This window comes from Pan paniscus, chromosome 15 (assembly GCF_029289425.2).
Source record: "Pan paniscus chromosome 15, NHGRI_mPanPan1-v2.0_pri, whole genome shotgun sequence".
NCBI classification, from domain to species: Eukaryota; Metazoa; Chordata; class Mammalia; order Primates; family Hominidae; genus Pan; species Pan paniscus.
In genome coordinates this window covers 71351105-71371648 of record NC_073264.2, presented here as the reverse complement: position 1 = coordinate 71371648, position 20544 = coordinate 71351105, and the positions used below count along the sequence as shown (strand labels likewise).

At 42.2% G+C, this 20544-nt stretch overlaps 2 protein-coding genes and 1 pseudogene across 2 annotated transcripts; 1 reads left to right on the top strand and 2 right to left on the bottom strand.

Moving 5' to 3' along the window:
* The first annotated feature begins 969 nt into the window (after positions 1–969).
* LOC100969215 (disintegrin and metalloproteinase domain-containing protein 21-like) lies at positions 970–3010 on the top strand. Its single transcript, XM_034937732.4, is given in 2 exon segments — positions 970–2969; positions 2972–3010. Coding segments are annotated over 2 exon segments (1398 nt in total). The 5' UTR covers positions 970–1610.
* Positions 3011–13407: 10397 nt separating this feature from the next.
* The window catches only part of LOC100968870 (histone deacetylase complex subunit SAP25-like), a 50530-nt pseudogene continuing 43393 nt past the window's right edge, over positions 13408–20544 (bottom strand).
* Positions 16180–18752, bottom strand: LOC100987604 (disintegrin and metalloproteinase domain-containing protein 20-like). The gene is given in 1 exon segment (XM_055097740.2): positions 16180–18752. A coding segment is annotated over 1 exon segment (2232 nt). The 5' UTR covers positions 18545–18752; the 3' UTR covers positions 16180–16312.

Sequence of the window (20544 nt, the reverse complement as noted above, 5' to 3'; positions counted from 1 at the left end):
TCAAAAACTGTTGGTAAATATATTTGAGCAAACATTGGGACTCTTCCCTGGCGATCCTAAAATACCAGACTCTCCAATGGTTTTCCCCTAATAAGACAAGAGTTCCTTTTCCGAAGACCTTTAAACTGCACAGATTCTCATTTTTTCTTCTGAAAGCTTTTCCTTTTGTCTTTGGGACTCTCCTGTCAGTAACTGGGGAGAAAAACATTATGTTCTCCATACCCTTAAAGGATGTCAGTGTTTCAAGAATTTTTTTTTCTTTTCTAAAAATTATAATACAATATGAATACATTTTAGTAGCATTAATTTATAATGCAAAACACTTCACCACCCTTCCTCCCATTTTCATTTTTCATTGTAAGCAGAACTATACAAGACATTATAGAGGATACTAAAATAAATGAAAATCATAAACCATGCCGTCAAGAATCTTGCGGTCTAATAAAGTTGTAAGTAAAGATGAATACAATGTGGAATAGTAAATAACTTTGAGATAAAGAAACTAAAGTAAATCATAAGACTGATGCAACTTGACACAGAATTTTGATTATTTTTGATGTCTCCAGTTTTGATAGTCAAAGAAGACACTATCAATAGTTATTGCAAGGGCAACAGGCACAAACTAATACTATCTTGGACAAATTGAGATATAGAGCCACTCTACCTTTAAGTTTCTTTACTTTTGCTTTTACTATTTATTATGGACATTTTCATACTGCCTGTAAAGATTGAGATAACTATTTAAGTACCCATCTTCCAACTTCAACTATTATCACCACGTGGCCAATGTTGTCTCCTCTATACCCCCTAAATCCCCACCCTCATTTACTAAAAGCAAATCCAAAGCATTTTCTTGATTCATCAACCAGTTTTTCACTACTCCATTCTTTTTCTCTCCTGATTCCTTACTTATCACCTTTCCAACCCATCTTTTTATTTTTACTTCCAGCACTGCAGTTCTGATCTAACTCTGCCAGGACACAGATCCACAGGGTCAGCCCTGCATCCTGAGCAGCTTGGAGGGAGAAGCCAGACCAGCAGTGCCTCACACCTTGTCCTCTTCTGCTCTGGACAGATGGCTCCATAACGACAGCTTCACAATGGCAGTGGATGGGACCCTAGTGTACATCAGGGTCACTCTTCTGCTGCTCTGGCTTGGGGTATTTTTGTCTATTTCTGGCTACTGTCAGGCTGGGCCCTCCCAGCATTTCACTTCCCCAGAAGTGGTGATCCCCTTGAAGGTGATCAGCAGGGGCAGAAGTGCAAAGGCTCCTGGATGGCTCTCCTATAGTCTGCGGTTTGGGGGCCAGAAACACGTTGTTCATATGAGGGTTAAGAAGCTCTTGGTTTCTAGACACCTCCCAGTGTTCACTTACACAGATGACCGTGCACTCCTGGAGGATCAGCTCTTCATCCCAGATGACTGTTACTATCATGGTTACGTGGAGGGGGCCCCTGAGTCTCTGGTTGTGTTCAGTGCTTGTTGTGGGGGCTTTTGAGGAGTATTAAAAATAAACGGCCTCACTCATGAAATTGAACCCATCAGGCACTCTGCCACATTTGAACACCTGGTTTATAAGATAAACAGTAATGAGACACAATTCCCAGCTATGAGATGTGGCTTAACAGAGAAGGAAGTAGCACGCCAACAGTTGGAATTTGAAGAGGCTGAGAACTCAGCTCTGGAACCAAAATCTGCTGGTGACTGGTGGACTCATGCATGGTTTCTGGAGCTCGTTGTTGTGGTGAACCATGATTTCTTCATTTACTCTCAAAGCAACATCTCAAAGGTGCAAGAGGATGTATTTCTTGTTGTCAACATAGTGGATTCCATGTATAAGCAGTTAGGTACTTACATAATTTTGATTGGAATTGAAATTTGGAATCAAGGAAATGTTTTCCCAATGACAAGCATAGAACAGATCCTAAATGATTTCTCTCAACAGAAACAAATCAGTCGTTCCCAGCTACAACATGGTGCTGCACATACGTTCATAAAAAATTCACTTATAAGTATACTTGGCCTAGCCTACATTGCAGGAATATGTCGTCCACCTATTGATTGTGGAGTTGATAATTTTCAAGGAGATACCTGGTCTCTTTTTGCCAACACTGTGGCCCATGAGTTAGGTCATACGTTGGGTATGCAGCATGATGAAGAATTCTGTTTTTGTGGGGAAAGAGGTTGCATCATGAATACTTTTAGAGTGCCAGCAGAGAAATTCACCAATTGCAGTTACGCTGATTTTATGAAGACCACCTTAAACCAGGGATCATGTCTGCATAATCCTCCAAGATTGGGGGAAATCTTTATGCTAAAGCGCTGTGGGAATGGTGTGGTTGAAAGAGAAGAGCAGTGTGACTGTGGATCCGTACAGCAGTGTGAACAAGATGCCTGTTGTCCGTTGAACTGCACTCTAAGGCCTGGGGCTGCCTGTGCTTTTGGGCTTTGTTGCAAAGACTGCAAGTTCATGCCATCAGGGGAACTCTGTAGACAAGAGGTCAATGAATGTGACCTTCCAGAATGGTGCAATGGAACATTCCTTCAGTGTCCAGAAGATAGATATGTGCAGGACGGGATCCCCTGTAGTGACAGTGCCTACTGCTATCAAAAGAGGTGTAATAACCATGACCAGCATTGCAGGGAGATTTTTAGTAAAGATGCAAAAAGTGCATCTCAGAATTGCTATAAAGAAATCAACACTCAGGGAAACCGTTTTGGTCACTGTGGTATAAATGGCACAACATACCTAAAATGTCATATCTCTGATGTCTTTTGTGGGAGAGTTCAATGTGAGAATGTGAGAGACATTCCTCTTCTCCAAGATCATTTTACTTTGCAGCACACTCATATCAATGGTGTCACCTGCTGGGGTATTGACTATCATTTAAGGATGAACATATCTGACATTGGTGAAGTGAAAGATGGTACTGTGTGTGGCCCAGGAAAGATCTGCATCCACAAGAAGTGTGTCAGTCTGTCTGTCTTGTCACACATCTGCCTTCCTAAGACCTGCAATATGAAGGAGATCTGCAATAACAAACATCACTGCCACTGTGGCTAGGGGTGGTCCCCGCCCTACTGCCAGCACAGAGGCTATGGGGGCAGTGTTGACAGTGGCCCAGCATCTGCAAAGAGAAGAGTTTTTTTTGCCATTGATTGTGATTCCTTCTTGTCTGTTGTGATTTTCCTTTTTACTGTTGGGCTTCTTATGTATCTACGACAATGTTCTGGTCCCAAAGAAACTAAGCCTCATTCATCAGGTTAAGAAAATGTCTCTAATTTAATATTCCATGCATTATTACACTTTAGTCTCTTTGCAGCAGAAATGTTAGTACATCCCTGAGACTGAGCACATTTTTGACCATTTCCAGAAAGCTGCAAAGAACTTCCCTTACGTCAGTACCACCAACATTGTCATTAAGTGCAGGTTATTCTTAACATGTTTCTATCTATTGTTCATTGTTTTAAGCAGCAACTGAAGCTACATCCTTCCCTCCCTTTAGTCTGTGTTGTTTCTCGTGCTTAGAGATGACTTATGGGAAAGGCATGAGATGTTTCTGCATCAGAGTGTCCAGGGGTGAAGCTTACCTCTCTACTGACATTTATCAATGTGGGAAAATTACTTACATATTCTGATGTTTTGCTTCAAAATCTAAAAGGGGGTAGGGGTCATAATAATATTTGTCCCACCCAAATCTTTGAGTTTATTTGGTTACCAAAAGAGAGAAATAAATGAATTTTTTAAAGTATAAAAAATTGTTGTTTGTCTGATAAAAGCTCTTGAATTGCTCCCTGTGTGTTTCCTAGCTCTTTGTTTTAATTTGGCAGTTTGGATATCCTTTTGGAGCATTTGCTTTGCATACCAAAATATAATCTCCATGAGGGTGGGGTAGTTTTATCTGTTTTGCTCACCATTGTGTCCTCAATAGCCTGAACAGTGCACAGTGCTTACTACACAGTAAATACTTAAATGAAGCAATGAATTTGAATGGAGTATTAAATACATGAATTAATTATGAAAAGCAAAAATAATATTTTGATACCTTGATGATGTCATTCTGATCCTCTCTTTTAACTACTGGAGCTCTTGCTCAAAATTAAACTTTGAATATTTAAAATGTGTTTATTTAAAATGCTGCTGTTTGAACCTGGCGCAATTTGCTGGTCGTTTGTCCTCCACTGTATCTTCTCTTCAGTCTATTCTCAGTGTTTTTGGAAAGCCTGTCTCTTGAAAACAGAGTGAATCAGATACCCTTTTTATTGATCAGTTAACTTCTGAATGGCACTCTGTAAATAGAGTCAAAAAACTTTTTGGATATCATTTTTTATTACACTTGCCAACTTTGTGTCTTCTACCTGTTTTATGTTTACAATATATTTGGCTGTGTCATTCTCTGCATATTTGTACATGAAATCCCCATTCCCAAAATGCTGTTTACCACCCTGCCCCTACTCCCTTGCCCTGGAAAACTCCTGTTTTCTCTCAATAGAGGTTAAATGTTATATCTTCGTAGAAACATTCCTTATGAAATGGTAAGTGTTCCACTTGTGTGCCCCATTACTTTGTGGTCATCCTTTATGGTTTGATGCCTTCTAGGAATAGAGATGGAGAGGGTCCAACAATGTGCTAGCAAAAAGAAGCAGAGGACAGCTACTGGAGCCATACAAGGAGGGAGGAGTGAATCAAGAATACAATCTGGTTAAATCAGAGAAAGCGCCACATGTTGTAAGTGTACACATCCATATGGAGAAAAAAGATATTTGCTCCAGTTTATTTATTCTTTTTTGAAATGGTTTATTCCCACAGAAATACAAACTGCTATCAGAGAACACTATAAACATCTCTATGCAAATAAACTAGAAAATCTAGAAGAAATGGATAAATTCCTGGCCATACACACCCTCCCAAGTCTAAATGAGGAAGAAGTTGAATCCTTGAATAGACCAATAACAAGTTCTGTAATTGAGGCAGTAATTAATAGCCTACCAACCAAAAAAAGTCCAGGACCAGATGGATTCACAGCCTAATTCTACCAGAGGTACAAGGAGGAACAGGCACTATTCCTTCTGGAAACTATTCCAAGTAATAGAAAAAGAGGGACTCCTCCCTAACTCATTTTGTGAGGCCAGCATCATCCTGTTACCAAAACCTGGCAGAGACACAATAAAAAAGGAAAATTTTAGGCCAATATCCCTGATGAACATCGATGCAAAAATCCTCAATAAAATACTGGCAAATCGAATCCAGCAGCACATCAAAAAGCTTATCCACCATGATCAAGTTGGCTTCATACCTGGGATGCAAGCCTGGTTCAACATATGCAAATCAATAAACATAATCCATCACATAAACAGAACCAATGACAAAAATCACATGATTATCTCAATAGATGCAGAAAAGGCCTTCGCGACAATTCAACACCCTTCATGCTAAAAACTCTCAATAAACTAGATATCGATGGAATGTATCTCAAATTAATAAGAGGTATTTATGGCAAACCCATAGCCAATATCATACTGAATGGGCAAAAGCTGGAAGCATTCTCTTTGGAAACCAGCACAAGACAAGGATGCCCTCTCTCACCACTCCTATTCAACATAGTATAGGAAGTTCTGGCCAAGGCAATCAGGCAAGAGAAAAAAAATAAGGGGTATTCAAATAGGAAGAGAGGAAGTCAAATTTTCTGTGTCTGCAGATGACATGACTGTATATTAAGAAACCCCATAATCTCAGCCCAAAATCTCCTTAAGCTGATAAGCAACTTCAGCAAAGTCTCAGGATACAAAATCAATGTGCAAAAATCACAAGCATTCCTATACACCAATAACAGACAAGCAGAGAGCCAAGTCATGAGTGAACTGCCATTCACAATTGCTACTAAGATAATAAAATACCTAGCAATACAACTTACAAGGGATGTGAAGGACCTCCTCAAGGAGAGCTACAAATCACTCCTCAAGGAAAGAAGAGAGGACACAAACAAATAGAAAAACATTCCATGCTTATGGATAGGAAGAATAAATATCATGAAGATGGCCATACTGCCCAAAGTAATTTATAGATTCAATGCCATCCCCATCAAGCTACCATTGACTTTCTTCACAGAAGTGGAGAAAACTACTTTAAACTTCATATGGAACCAAAAAACAGCCCGCATAGACAATCCTGAGCAAAAAGAACAAAGCTGGAGGCATCATGCTACCTCACTTCAAAGTATACTACAAGGCTACAGTAACCAACACAGCATGGTACTGGTACAAAAACAGATATATAGACCAATGGAACAGAAGAGAGGCCTCAGAAATAGCACCACACAGCTACAACCATCTGATCTTCGACAAATCTGACAAAAACAAGCAATGGGGAAACAATTCCTCATTTAATAAATGGTGTTGGGAAAACTGGCTAGCCATCTGCAGAAAACTGAAACTAGACCCCTTCCTTACACCTTACACAAAAATCAACTCAAGATGGATTAAAGACTTAAATGTAACACCTAAAACCATAAAAATCCTAGAAAAAAACCTAGGCCATATCATTCAGGACATAGGCAAGGGCAAACACTTCATGTCTAAAACACCAAAAGCAATGGCAACAAAAGCCAAAATTGGCAAATGGGATCTAATTAAACTAAAGAGCTTCTGCACAGCAAAAGAAACTGTCATCAGAGTGAACAGGCAACCTACAGAAGGAGTGAAAATTTTTGCAATCTATCCATCTGACAAAGGGCTAATATCCAGAATCTACAAATAACTTAAACAAATTTACACACAAAAAAATCAAAAAGTGGGCAAAGTATATGAACAGACAGTTCTCAAAAGAAGACATTTATGCAGCCAACAAACTTATGAAAAAATTGTCATCATCAGTGGTCATTAGAGAAATGGCAATCAAAACCACAATGAGATACCATCTCACGCCAGTTAGAATGGTGATCATTCAAAAGTCAGGAAACAACAGATGCTGGAGAGGATGTGGAGAAATAGGAATGCTTTTACACTGTTGGTGGGAGTGTAAATTAGTTCAACCATTGTGGAAGACAGTGTGGTGATTCCTCAAGGATCTAGAGCTAGAAATACTATTTGACCCAGCGATCCCATTACAGGGTATACACCCAGAGGATTATAAATCATTCTAATATAAAGGCACATGCATACGTATGTTTTTTGTGGCACTATTCACAAAAGCAAAGACTTGGAACCAACCCAAATGTCCATCAATGATACAGTGCATAAAGAAAATGTGGCACATATACACCATGGAATACTATGCAGCCATAAAAAAGGATGAGTACATGTCCTTTGCAGGGACATGGATGAAGCTGGAAACCATCATTCTCAGCAAACTAACACAGGAACAGAAAACAAAATACTGCGTGTTCTCATTCACAAGTGGGAGTTGAACAATGAGAACACCTGGACACAGGGAGGGGAACATCACATACTGGGTCTGTTGGGTGATGGAGGGCTAGGGGAAGGATTGCATTGCAAGAAATACCTAATGTAGGTGACAGGTTGATGGGTGCTGCAAACTACTATGGCACGTGTATACCAATGTAAGAAAACTGCACATTCTGCACATGTACCCCCAGAACTTAAAGTATATATAAAAGAAACCATTGAAGTTGATTGTAGTAATATTTGTCAGCCTATTGTTCTGTTATATTTGCTGAGTTTTGTATTTCTGCTTGAGATTACATTGAAATAATCCATTTTTTCTGGGATTATGTTGGTTTCAACTTTTATGCTTAATTGTGGAATTTATTTTGCTATAAGGAATGAGATAGGTATCTAATTGTATACTTTTCCAAATGGGTAGCCTGTTGTCCTGATACACTTCATACAATAAATCCTTTATCAGTGCTTTGCTGGCAAATTGGTATCCTGTATTGTATGTTAAAGTTAATTTGTTAGAGTCACCTTATTTTACTTGTAAATTTTTACAGGAAGCAGTGCATTTTGCAATATTCTTATTTTAAGAAAAGATGTATAGTTATTTTATATTTGTTGAGTTAATTAGAGCTATATCAGTCAATTATAACAGGATTGGTGGGTAGAATTAACCTTTTTATAAGAAGCATAGAGTCTTACCTCCTGTTTTAATTTGGATTGCCCAAAAAGCAGACCCAGAGACAAGGATTTAGGTGGAGTTAGTTTTCTGGGGAAGCACAGAACAGGGCAGACTAATGAACAAGTTTTCTCTGTGTACTACTTGAGTCATCCCTGTAGGCTTTCTGAGAAGTCATGTGAAACACACCTTTGATTAATATTCCATGGTTCAGGAGAAAGCTGTAAGGAAAAGAATATCTGAGATATAAGCACTTGAAGTGGTAAACTCTCAGAGCATGAAGATTGTCTACTGTGGCTGCAAGTGAACTCAAGTGGGACAAGAAGATGTAGGGTGGGCTTTCAGCATCTACTGTACCCAGGTTCCTTAGAAAACCTATGCTGAGGCAAGGAATAAATCTAAATGGTTTATTTGGAAAATACAATCCTAGGGAAATGAGAGTAAAATTAAAAGTATTTGGGACTGGAAAGTCTGGTACAGAAGATGCTGGTGGTACCCGCCTGTATCCTCTTAGACCGAACCTTGAGGTTTTCTGTAGTACAGGAGATCTACACACTAATGGCTTTCTACTGTACGGGGGAGGGGGTGTGCTCAGCGCATTCATGGAGCAGGCTGGAAACAGGAAGGAGTTAATGCATCTGAAAACAACTCTGGACCAATGAGAGATGTGTAAATGAGCATGGTAGTTTCCCCAGTCCTCATGGGACTTCTCTGCGGTGTTGGGGCCCAAGACAGGGTGTACATTGTTAGTATAACAGGAACTGGGTCTCTCTACCTTCCCTCAAAAAAACCCCAAACAAACAAACAAAAAAACCCAAAACCCTTTTCTTTTCTTCACAAAGTCTTCTTTGTTCTTTGAGCACCTATTGAAAAAGCTGACTGGAGACTGTCTCAGTCTATTCAATTCTCCCTCTGATCCTCCACTATAGACTTTCTTTCAAACTGTGTCTTATTGTTATTAACCCTTACTGTTTTCTTAACAGTTTGGGCACAGAACTGACATCCCTTTGCTCCAGTCTTCCAAACCCTGGCCACGTGAACTAAGCCATCTGATTGCTGGGTATATCAGCATCTAGATTGTGCAAAATTATCTGAACTTATTTTCGTTCCTGCTGATGCAAGTGCCTGGTGGGTCAAATCCGGAGCCGGATGCATGACAAGGTATGGCTTCCATGAAAAGAAAACAACGCCACACTTCTTCTCTTTTTGGTGTGTTGGACACCTGTATAGAAGGTAGACTGACAGGGACACATACGGATACACAGATGCCAATATGACAGAAGACAAGGCACAACAAACCCCAATCTGTAGGGTCACAAATTTCACTTTGACATTATTTGTGAACCACACTGGTCTTTTTATCTTGTGTGGTGACAAGGTCTATGAAGGGTTCCCACTAACATGGTCAGAATGATGGGGACTCAGATACCTAACGCCTTTGTCACCAGGTACTCCTCCTTCAATGCCAGCCTAATTATAAACTTGGGCTCCTTTGTTCATAAAGTAGTGCCACACAAGTGTGCTAAATGAGATGTTATAGAAAATCCACTTATATGTCACAATTCTAAGTTCCTTTCCATGCTGAGATCCATTTTCCCAGGCTTTGGAACTTAAGAGAGGGAAAGGGCAATTCTCAATGTTTCCATAGTAATAGAACAGGAGTCAGTATTACTATGCAAGCACTGAGAAGACTCCAATCAGAAGTGAACAGTTTAGCCTCTGTTGTACTTCAGAATCACCATGTCCTGGATACAATGACAGCCCAAGAAGGAGGAGCTTATGCAATCATTGGTGAGGAACGCTGCTTACATGTAAACCACTAGGGACAAATAGAATCTAACCTGAACCTTTTGCAACACAAGATAAACACTCTTCATCATATAAATGAGGCTAAACCATTCAATTGGACTGACCCATTGCCAGGGATAGGAGACTGGTTGAATGCAATATGGGTAAATGTGTTTAGATTTGTTCTTTTCTGCTTATTAATTCTCCTTCTAATTTGTGTTCTTCTCTCCCTTTGCAGATCCCCTGCCACTCAGCTACTTATACAACTCTTCTCTCCACAAATACTAATTCAGCTTTTAATTTGAAACTGTTAGGGAAGTTTCAGACAGGGAAAATAAAGGAGTTAAAAGTATGCCTGCAGCTCTAAAATATGTCAAATTAGTGTATTGATTACTTCAAGCTCAAAGTACTTTGGAAACTGTAGTTCCAGAAGTAACTATCTGACCTGGCTTTTCCTGCATATAGCAAGCCATAAAACTTCCATGGAGAAAGATGCCTTCCCTGTGCCGGGACAAGAAAATAACCCTATCCCCAGGATTGGAAATTGTTGCTTCAGTAGACCTGTACAAATAAACTAAAGTAACTCTTATCTCCCACTAGCTTTATAACTCCCCCTTGACACTCCCCACCAATAGATCTCCTAGTGACTTCCCTGGAATTCACTGTCCCTAGCTTAGATCCTTTTGTGTCACGCCCCAATCCCTGTTGGACTGAACAAAGGGGGACGAACGTGGGAATAAAGACAAAGACAGAAGAGTATTTTTGGTTGAAGGGGTCAGGGGGCTCCTTGCTTCTAGTGAACAAGGGCTTTGAGTTTCTAGCTCCCTTCATATTTATTGAGAAAAGAAGATAGGGAGAAGGAGGTGGTTGTCAGTAGGCTGCTTGACTCGGTGCAGGCCTGCATGACTGCATTCTCTGAACAGTAGTCTCCAGATGTTCCAGTAGATAACCTCAAGGAGCATGGCGCCAGGGAGTGATTGCACCCAGCATATCTTCTGGCAGCTGTGAGTCTGCCCACATCCTGCATTCATGATAAACAGTTTGCTGTTTGATCATATAGCCTCCAGTGGAATGCTGAGTTGGTTACTACCCACAGGCTTTTGGCTCTCTACACTTTTGTCTTGTCATTTCTTCACAGATTTATTGTTCTTTTTCTAAAAGCATAAAAACTTTCTGCTTTGACCACTATTTTGGGTCTTCACACTCTTGAGAGGATATCTGTGCATATGAGTTCTCCAGGGGGCACACAAACAGGTGGCAATGGTGGCAGAGATACAGGTACATTGGGCTCAATGGCATGGACTCCCACTTGCCAAGGGAGTTAATCAAGACACTTCTGCCATGAATGTCCAACTTGCCAGTGACACAGATCAAGGCTGAGTTTCTGGGAAGGTACAATTCTTCAAGGAAACCAAACAGCGAATTAGTGAGACATTGACTACTTTGTGCCCCTTTTATCCTGGGAGGGCCAGTGATTAGTTCACACAAGAAAATATACATATTCTAGTTATGATATTGTCTATAGAGCTTAAGCCAGCACTACTACTGGGGGCATATGGATTGTAAGATCTTTAAGGATGGAACCTCATGCAACTTGGCATAAGAATAGAGGATTCATTCACTCTTTAGTGTATGAGGTGCAGGAATGGTACGTAGCAATGAATTATATTGTTTGTATCATATATCAAATATTTAGTAGCATCTATTCTAGACTGCTTAGAATGGCCTGCAGAAGGCAGGGCCAGAGTGCCAGCTCAGAAACAATATTCTGAAAGAATAGAATTGAGTGCCAGCCTTCACAATGCATTGTGTATATTAAGTCAGAGATTCCTACATGTTGTTGTATATGCAATAGAAAGAATATATGGGGCCCAGAACCAAGGAAGAGAAGCTGGGTGGCCTCACTTATCATCACACTTGATGATTCACTGATCTGCTTCCGTCTCTGCAACTATCTGTTCTCTAGGCAGGTCTTGGTCCACAAAGAGAATGCATCTTTGCCAGGGGACCCAGTATAAGTTCCATAGACCTGCAAGCTGCCCTCAGGGCGTCTGGGACATCTTCTGTTCAAGGACAAGCAGGTAAAAAGAAGAGTCATTTTGGCAGGAGTAATTGACCCTGGATAGCAGGGGGAGGTAAGGCTGCTGAGCCCCAGTAGAGGCATGGAGGATTATATGAAGAAACTAGGGGATTCACTTGGGAGCCACTTGGAACCACCCAACGCAATGGTAACTGTGAATGGATATGTGCAGCAGTGTTGACCTCCTGGGATGAAGGTGCAAAAGATTTAAAACAAACATTACAGCAAGTGCTCTGGGTTCTCCCTGACTCCCACTTTTGTCCTTTTTCTTTTTCCTTCTTCTCTTTATTTTTTTAAAGTTAAAACAAAATTAATGTTATAAAGATGGGGTCTTGCTATGTTGCCCAAGCTGGTCTCAAAGCCCTGGGCTCAAGCATTCCTCCCACCTTGGCCTCCCAAAGTGCTAGGATTACAGGCATGAACAACCATGCCCAGTGCCCTCCCTGCAACCCTTTAAAAAAAACAAAACTATATACCTCTCACAGCCCATAGCTATCCAAAAACCCATGAGGTTTGTAAAGACAGTTCTCAGAATTATTGTTCTGTTGGTTATTAGACTCCAAAGAAGGGACAAGGAAATATGAATAGTCTCCATCTATGAGTTTTGGTTAAGGTGAACACTGATGCTAAAATTGAAAGGACAAGGACAGCTACTCGAAACATTCCCATCTTGTAAAAACCTTGACCCTGCTTCACTTGTGATATCACCTGGTCTTCAGGTACTCCCTCATGTAGTTCAATTGAATCAAGCCTTTAACCTCTGTCTGAGTCACTTAAAAAAAACTATATATATATTTAATAATTTTGTGTTGTTACTTGGAATAGTTTGGACAAAACGCCAACACTGCCCAGTTTTGTGTCAAAGACAGCATTATCAAAGCACCCTAATTTCCTTGGATGGAGACGTAAGCCCTGCTCTTGGTCTCTGATTCTTTGCTTTTCTTTTTTCCTTCATTTAAATTTTTATTCTTGATTTCCAACTTTTATTTTAAGGTCAGTGGTACATGTGCAGGATAGGACGTGCAGGTTCGTTACATAGGTAAACACTGTCACGGTGGTTTGCCGCACAGATCATCCCATCACCTGACTTTCTTTCAGAGCATGCTGGTTGCATGCTTTGACTTTTTTCTAGGTACCCTTTTGTCAGACTGAAGTCAGCATTTTCCTTCCGTCTTTCAGAGTTCTTTAGATGTGCAGAGAGTTTAGGCAACTTTCCTAAGGTGGGACAAGACTCTTCTATTATCTCAAATTTCTTCTACTACGGAAACTCCTATTCAACCCAAACACCTGGCCAGATCTGTGTAGACATATGGTCTGGTGCAATGTTGATCGATCTGTTAAATTCTTAAGTGGCATGATTTCATCAGGAATAAATTTGAAATGCACTGCCTTTGGTTACTTGGGACATGTCAAACTTGTGCATTTTTGTGTCACCTTAGAAGAACAGGGTAGCAGAATAGCTGACACTCCATGAATAACTTACTTTAATTGGTATGAAGAAACCAAGAAAAGAAATATTTTGAACAGTCTCTAGTCTTGAGTCCTGTTTCCAACAACTTCAATGGTCTTCCTTTCCCAAAGGCCTCCTCCCTTCTGTCTACCTCAGTTTATGCCTCTGATTCTCACCTCCCTTCTATCCTGATCCCTATCTTCTTTTTGTTTGTTTGTTTGTTTGCAAACCAACACTGTTTTATTGTCAACACAACCAGCCCACTCTGCCCCGAGAAGGCTATGGACAATGGGTGTCTGGGGTCTGTGGGAGAGAGAGGTCAGCACTCTGAAAACTGCTGGGGCTACCACTGGGGCTGGGTGGGTCAGAGGTAGGGTCTGGGGGGCCAGCCGCGGAGGAGCTGGGCCTAGGCTCCCCCTGGCTCACCTGCAGCAGGCCAGTGAGAGCGATCAGCTCCGGCCCGCTGAGCCAGGCCGTGGAGGGGCCCAGGGAGGGTGACAGGCGGGGGAGAACCTTGGCAGACATGATGGGGGGCGGCGGCAGCAGTTTCAGGGAGCCCATCATCTGCTGGGGGGCCTTGGACAGGTACAGGGGGACACTCTGCCCCCGGGGCAGCAGAGGGTCCGAGAGGAAGACGTCTTCACAGCACATCACCGGGAACCCTGCATCCGGGGGCGCCCGCTGTCCATTCCAATGCCCTGTGGCAGGGGCCACGGGCCTGAGACCCCTGCCCGAGGCTGCCTCGTACAGCGGCCAGAACGAGGGGTGACACACCGTCCGGCCTGAGAACGAGGCTCCTGAGCTACAGTTGGCCCCCACACCAGCCGAGGTCCTGCTTTGGCTTCGTACTTGGGGTCCCAGGGCGCTAGTGGAGTCATCCTCGAGGGGGCCACCTCCCAGGCCACCTGGGGGGAACGAGGATCTGGGGTTCCGGGGGGCTGCTCAGTGGCCGGGCCTGGTGGGTGGTGGGGCAGCAGCAGCTGCTCTCTCCGGGTCCAGGAAGGGCTGTCCCCTGGGGGTGTCCCCAGCTCCCTGGGGGCGTCCGCTCCGGAGCTCCAGGGCTCGCCTCCTGGTCCTTGCCCGCCGCAAGGCCTGGTCCCTCGGGCGCCTCCTCCGGGCCCGCGCCCCACCGCGGCGGCGACCAGGGCAACATTCCGCGTTCCCGAGCGCAGGACCGTACCGCCGTGTACCCGCCGCCCGGCGCGGCCCGCTCAGCCTCCCTCCGAGGTGCGGCGCGAACCTGCCGTCCTGGTGAACCCCCTCCAGAGGCCTCGCGGCAACCCCTGATCCCTATCTTCTTAAAGTCTCCCTTGCTTCTTTTCTTCCACATCTCCAGCTCCCTCTTACTATTTGACCTCGAACATCACCTCTTGTTGCATATGACAAGCCCTAAAAACAAGAGAAAAGTTTTTAAAACACACACACACACACGCACACACACGCACACACACACTGTCACTCTGTCACCCAGGCTGGTGTGCAGTGGTACAGTCATGACTTACTGTAACCTCCAGCTCCTGGTCTCAAGTGATCCTCCTGCCTCAGCCTCCCGAGTAGCTGGGTCTATAGGGACACACTATATTACACCAGGCTGATTTCTAAATATTTTTAGAGACGGGGTCTTGCTATCCTGCTCAGATTGGTCTTGAACTCCTGGCCTCAATTGAGCTTCCTGCCTCAGCCTCCTGAATAGCTAGGACTACAGGCACGTGCCACCATGCCTAGCTAATTTCTTTATATTTTGTGTTGATAGATTCTCACTACATTGCCTAGGTTGGTCTCAAACTGGTACTCCCTCCTCAGACTCTGTAATAGCTAGGACTACAGGTATGTGCCACCATGCCTGGATAATTTTCTTATTTTTTAATATTTTATAGAGACATGGTCTCACAATGTTGCCCAGGTTGGTCTCAAACTCCTGGCCTCGAGAAATCCTCCCACCTCAGGCCCCCAAATCGCTGGGATTATTGGCGTGAGTCACCATGCCCAACCTTAGTGCACTATTTCTGAAGTGATTCTTCCAGTTTTCCTTTAGGTAAGATTTTGTGTCTGTACATTTATCAGACTGTCAGTTCCATCCTGTAATTTATAGATAGGCTGGGCTTAGCCAATTATTGGAGATTTTAAATATGAGATCCCATACCTTTATATCCAGAGAAACTGAGAAGTGATTTAACAGTGAATAATGATCCTTTCTGTAACAGTAAAGACAAAAAGCCAGAGACATTACATATGGGATTCCCCAGGCTTAGCATAATGCAAAAATCATGAGAATAATGAAAATGATAGCAGACAGCATGTACCAAGTGCCCAGAACTTTGGGAGGCCAAGGTGGATGAATCACTTGAGGCCAGGAGTTTGAGACCAGCCTGGCCAAGATGGTGAAACCCTGTCTCTACTAAAAATACAAAAAATTAATCTGGCGTGGTGACGCGTGCCTGTACTCCCAGATACTCAGGAAGTTTAGGTGGGAGAATTGCTTGAATCCGGGATGCAGAGGTTGCAGTGAGCCGAGATTGTGCCACTGCATTCCAGCCTGTCAGCCTATGCACCAGAGTGAGAACTTGCCTCAAAAAAAAAAAAAAGGAAATTAAGAGTGTGAACAAATGTATATTAGTGTACACGGGATTTGCCACAGGGGTATCTAGAAAACATTAGCCCCAAATCTTAAATGAGTACAGGTCTTCTTGTTAGTGAATCTAAGAGTTTCTGCCATCATCTATAGAAGTATTGAGAATACGACCACACATGAAATGTTAAGTAAATTTAAACACACAGACCCTTTTTAAATTGCCAAGTGATTTTACTTCAAGATGACATCAGGATTGCTAAAAGGTGATGTAACCGTCAGAGTGACTATTGATTATAACTCCCAGTAAGTGTCAACGTGATTTTCTCCGTTGTGTGGGCTCCCATTAGTATTTACTCATTAGGTTCAGTAGTTTTCATTATTTTCTCTTCCATAAATTCTATTGCTTGTGAAAAGCCACCAAAGAGAAGTGAAACCAGAAAAAGGATGCAACGAGTAAATATTATAAGTAGTGCTCAGTTTATATTCGCAAGTGCGCTGGCTGTAATATGATATTGTTTGTCAGGTGGAGGGCCACTATCTATACTACCTCCTTTTCCTCTCAGTTCACATGTTGGTGGTTGCCACCCATGCAGACAGTGACAATGTTTTTTGTTGTTACATACTCCTCTGTAATTGCATGTTTTAAGATCACACTCAAAATGCAGGTCTTGATAAGAAGTACAATTGTGTTTAAGACAGTAGCTCCCTGGGCCACAGGTTGCACCATCCACTACCAGCCCCATTTCTGGCAAGTCTGTCCCCTGGTGTGCTTCATAGCCAAAGCATTTTTCTTCTTTTATGTCGTGTACTAATATATTATGAAATGTAGTGTGCTCACCTCCACCAGGAATGTGGCTGACACCGCTACAGTGCAACATTCCACAAAAAACATCATCTTCTTCACATGGAAAAGGTCTACTTCCCCCTCGCCGTAGAATAACCCCACAGTCTCCAAATCGGTTACCAATCCTATTCAATTTTTGATAGCACACTGGGGAACCGTCTTTCACTTGGTAGCCAAAAAGGGCTTGACACTGCATATCACGGTCACTGCAGTTTCCTCTTATACAAACAGATACTGCTGAACATGGGGTTCCATCCTGGATGTAGACGTCATTTGGACACCCTTCCTTTTTCCCATCACAGTATTCCGGTAGATCACATATACCACCCAAGTCTCTGCAAACCACTCCAGGGGCAGCATATTTACATTTATGGCAGCAAAGTCCTGTATTGCAAACACTGCCAAGAGAAAGGGTACAAGAGGTCTCACAACATCTATCACTGGCACAATCTTTAAGGGAGCCACAGTCACATTCTTCCCTCTGATTTTTGATCTTGTCTCCACAACGAGGAGCTACGTACGGAAAATTAGTGTATGGAACATTTGGAGCACTCAAACAAGGATCCCATTGATTAAACTTGCGTTGTATTATCTCATAAGAACAATTGCTCATCATATCATTAAGATCAGGAACAGGAGCCATGAGACAGTCGGTTCGTCGAAAACAATAACAACCAACAGAATCATGTGTCAAGCCCATGTTATGACCTAGTGCATGTGCTGTAACACATGCCCCCCTAAATAGGTGATACCTCATTATATACACAAACATTGCTCCCCAGTTGGGGTTGCATATTCCGTCAAAGCTGGCATAACACTCACTGTTTCCAAGTCAATTTGATGTAGAAACAACTGAGGTATCATGTGAAATTTGTGAAAACCATTCATAATATTTCCACAAACCAAACTCTCCTACAACCAGGTTGGCAGGCATGTTATACAACATTACTATATCCATATTATTCCATATGCACAAAACACGTACATAGACATTTAAATAAACTGGTTTGAAAATGGTATGTATGATGCTGTTAATAATCACTACATTCTCTATTATGTGTGACATATTAGGGTTCCGCATGAATAATCCATTAGTAACTGTGTAGTGAAGTTTCAAGTTTTTTCTATGATGCCTCCACAAATAAACGTGGCCTGCTCTGGGAGTCTCAGCCAGTTTTACCTTTTCAGATTCTTGATCTATCTCTTCCCCTTCAGTCTTACATCTACTAACCTCTCCTGGTCTTTCTTCTGACACAAGCAGAGATACTACATGCTCAAATTTGGAAAAAGCCTCCAGGGGTTTGATTTCATAAGTCAGGTCATCCACCTGCAGCATGCCACGCAGACCTCCACGGCAGGTGTCCAATGTGGCCACAGACCCAGGAACCCCTTCCAGGTAGCAATCGTAGTAACAGTCTCGTGGGACGAAAGGGTAGTTCTCCTGCATGGCCCCTTGGTCATTATCAGTAAAAACAGGTAAATGTCTGGGCATCATGTTCTTCTTGAGCTTCATGTGAATCACGTGTCTTCGGCCCCGGAAACGCATGCTGTAAGAGAGCTGGTCTGGCATCTCAGTTCCACCCCTCTTGTGGGGCACTTTCCTGGGGATCACAATTTCTGAGGAAGTGAAGTGCCATCCTGGTAGGTCATGAAAACAATAGACCTGGGACAAGAGTGCCCAGAGGACAGGCAGCCAGAGAGCACCTGTCAAGGGGTCCTGGACCCAGGCAGGTCCCATGAATAAGGGAGACTCTGACCAAAGAAAATGCAGTCAAATGGGAGGCAGAAAGAGGATTCCTCAGTCTTCAGCCTTCTCCTCAGGGCAGTTATGAGGAAAGCAGAGTGAGTCTGCAGGCTTGGCACCCCCTGATAGGCGAGGCGTAAGGGTTAGGCTATTACATAACAATGGTGTGCTCATCAGGGGAGGCTGTTTTCAGTGAGCTGGAGACCTAGGCCAGCCGGTCAAAGGAAGAGGAAAAAAAATGGCAGGAATTGAGAATAGCAGTATATAACTGAGCTGAAATGTCTCTTGTCCTCTACGGGAAGTCATAAGTAGGGTTTGATGAGTAAGTGGGTTTAATGCAAGTTTAGGACACTTAAGGACATTTTTCTCAAGCCTAAATGAGGGAAGGACTCAACATGTAATTAAAAGAGGGAAGCGTATACAATGATAAGGAAAGTGGAAACTTCTCCTTAAAAGAATTTTGAGTGCTGCAATAAACATACGTGTGCATGTGACTTTATAGTATAATGATTTATAATCCTTTGGGTATATACCCAGTAATGGGATTGCTGGGTCAAATGGTATTTCTAGCTCTAGATCCTTGAGGAATCGCCACACTGTCTTCCACAATGGTTGAACTAATTTACACTCCCAACAATGTAAAAGCGTACCAATTTCTCCGCATCCTTTCCAGCATCTGTTGTTTCCAGACTTTTTAATGATCACCATTCTAACTGGCGTGAGATGGTATCTCGTTGTGGTTTTGATTTGCATTTCTCTAATGACCAGTGATGATGAGCATCTTTTCATGTTTGTTGGTCGCATAAATGTCTTCTTTAGAGAAGTGTCTGTTCATATCCTTTGTCCTATTTTTGATGGGGTTATTCGTTTTTTCCTTGTAAATTTGTTTAAGTTCCTTGTAGATTCTGGATATTAGACCTTTGTCAGATAGATAGATTGCAAAAATTTTCTCTCACTCTGTAGGTTGCCTGTTTTCTCTAATGATAGTTTCTTTTGCTGAGCAGAAGCTCTTTAGTTTAGTTAGATCCCATTTGTCAATTTTGGCTTTTGTTGCCATTGCTTTTGCTGATAAACAACTTCAGCAAAGTCTCAGGATACAAAATCAATGTGCAAAAATCACAAGCATTCCAATACACCAATAATAGACAAGCATAGAGCCAAATCATGAGTGAATTCCCATTCACAATGGCTACAGAGAAAATAAAATACCTAGGAACACAGCTTACAAGAGACCTGAAGGTCTCTTAGAGGAGAACTACAAATCACTGCTCAAGGAAACAAGAGAGGACACAAACAAATGAAGAAAACATTCCATGCTCATGGATAGGAAGAATCAGTATTGTGAAAATGGCCATACTTCCCAAAGCAATTTAGACATTCAATGCTATTCCTATCAAACTACCATTGGCTTTCTTCACTGGAGAAAGCTACTTTAAATTTCATATGGAACCAAAAAAGAGCCCGTACAGTCAAGACAATCCTAATCAAAAAGAACAAAGCTGCAGACATGACGCTACCTGACTTCAAACTACACTAAAGGCTACAGTAACGAAAACAGCATAGTACTGGCACCAAAACAGATATATAGACCAATGGAACAGAACAGAGGCCTCAGAAATAACACCACACATCTACAACCATCTGATCTTTGACAAACCTGACAAAAACAAGCAATGGGGAAAGGATTCCCTATTTAATAAATGGTGCTGGGGAAACTGGTTTAGCCGTGACAGTAGATTTCTCATCAGAAAACAAGGAAGTGAGAAGGAAGTGGCAAAACATTTTTCAAGTACTGAAAGAAAAGAGCTATCAACCATGAATTTTATATCATGTGAAACTGTCCTTCAGGAATGAAGAGGAAATAAAGACATTCTGAAAGGAAGGAGAATTACAAGAGTTTGCAGCTAGCAGATCTACTGTTAAAGATTGGCCAAAGGACACTGTGGAAAGTAGTTTGGAGATTTCTCAAAGAATTAGAAAGAGAACTTCCATTC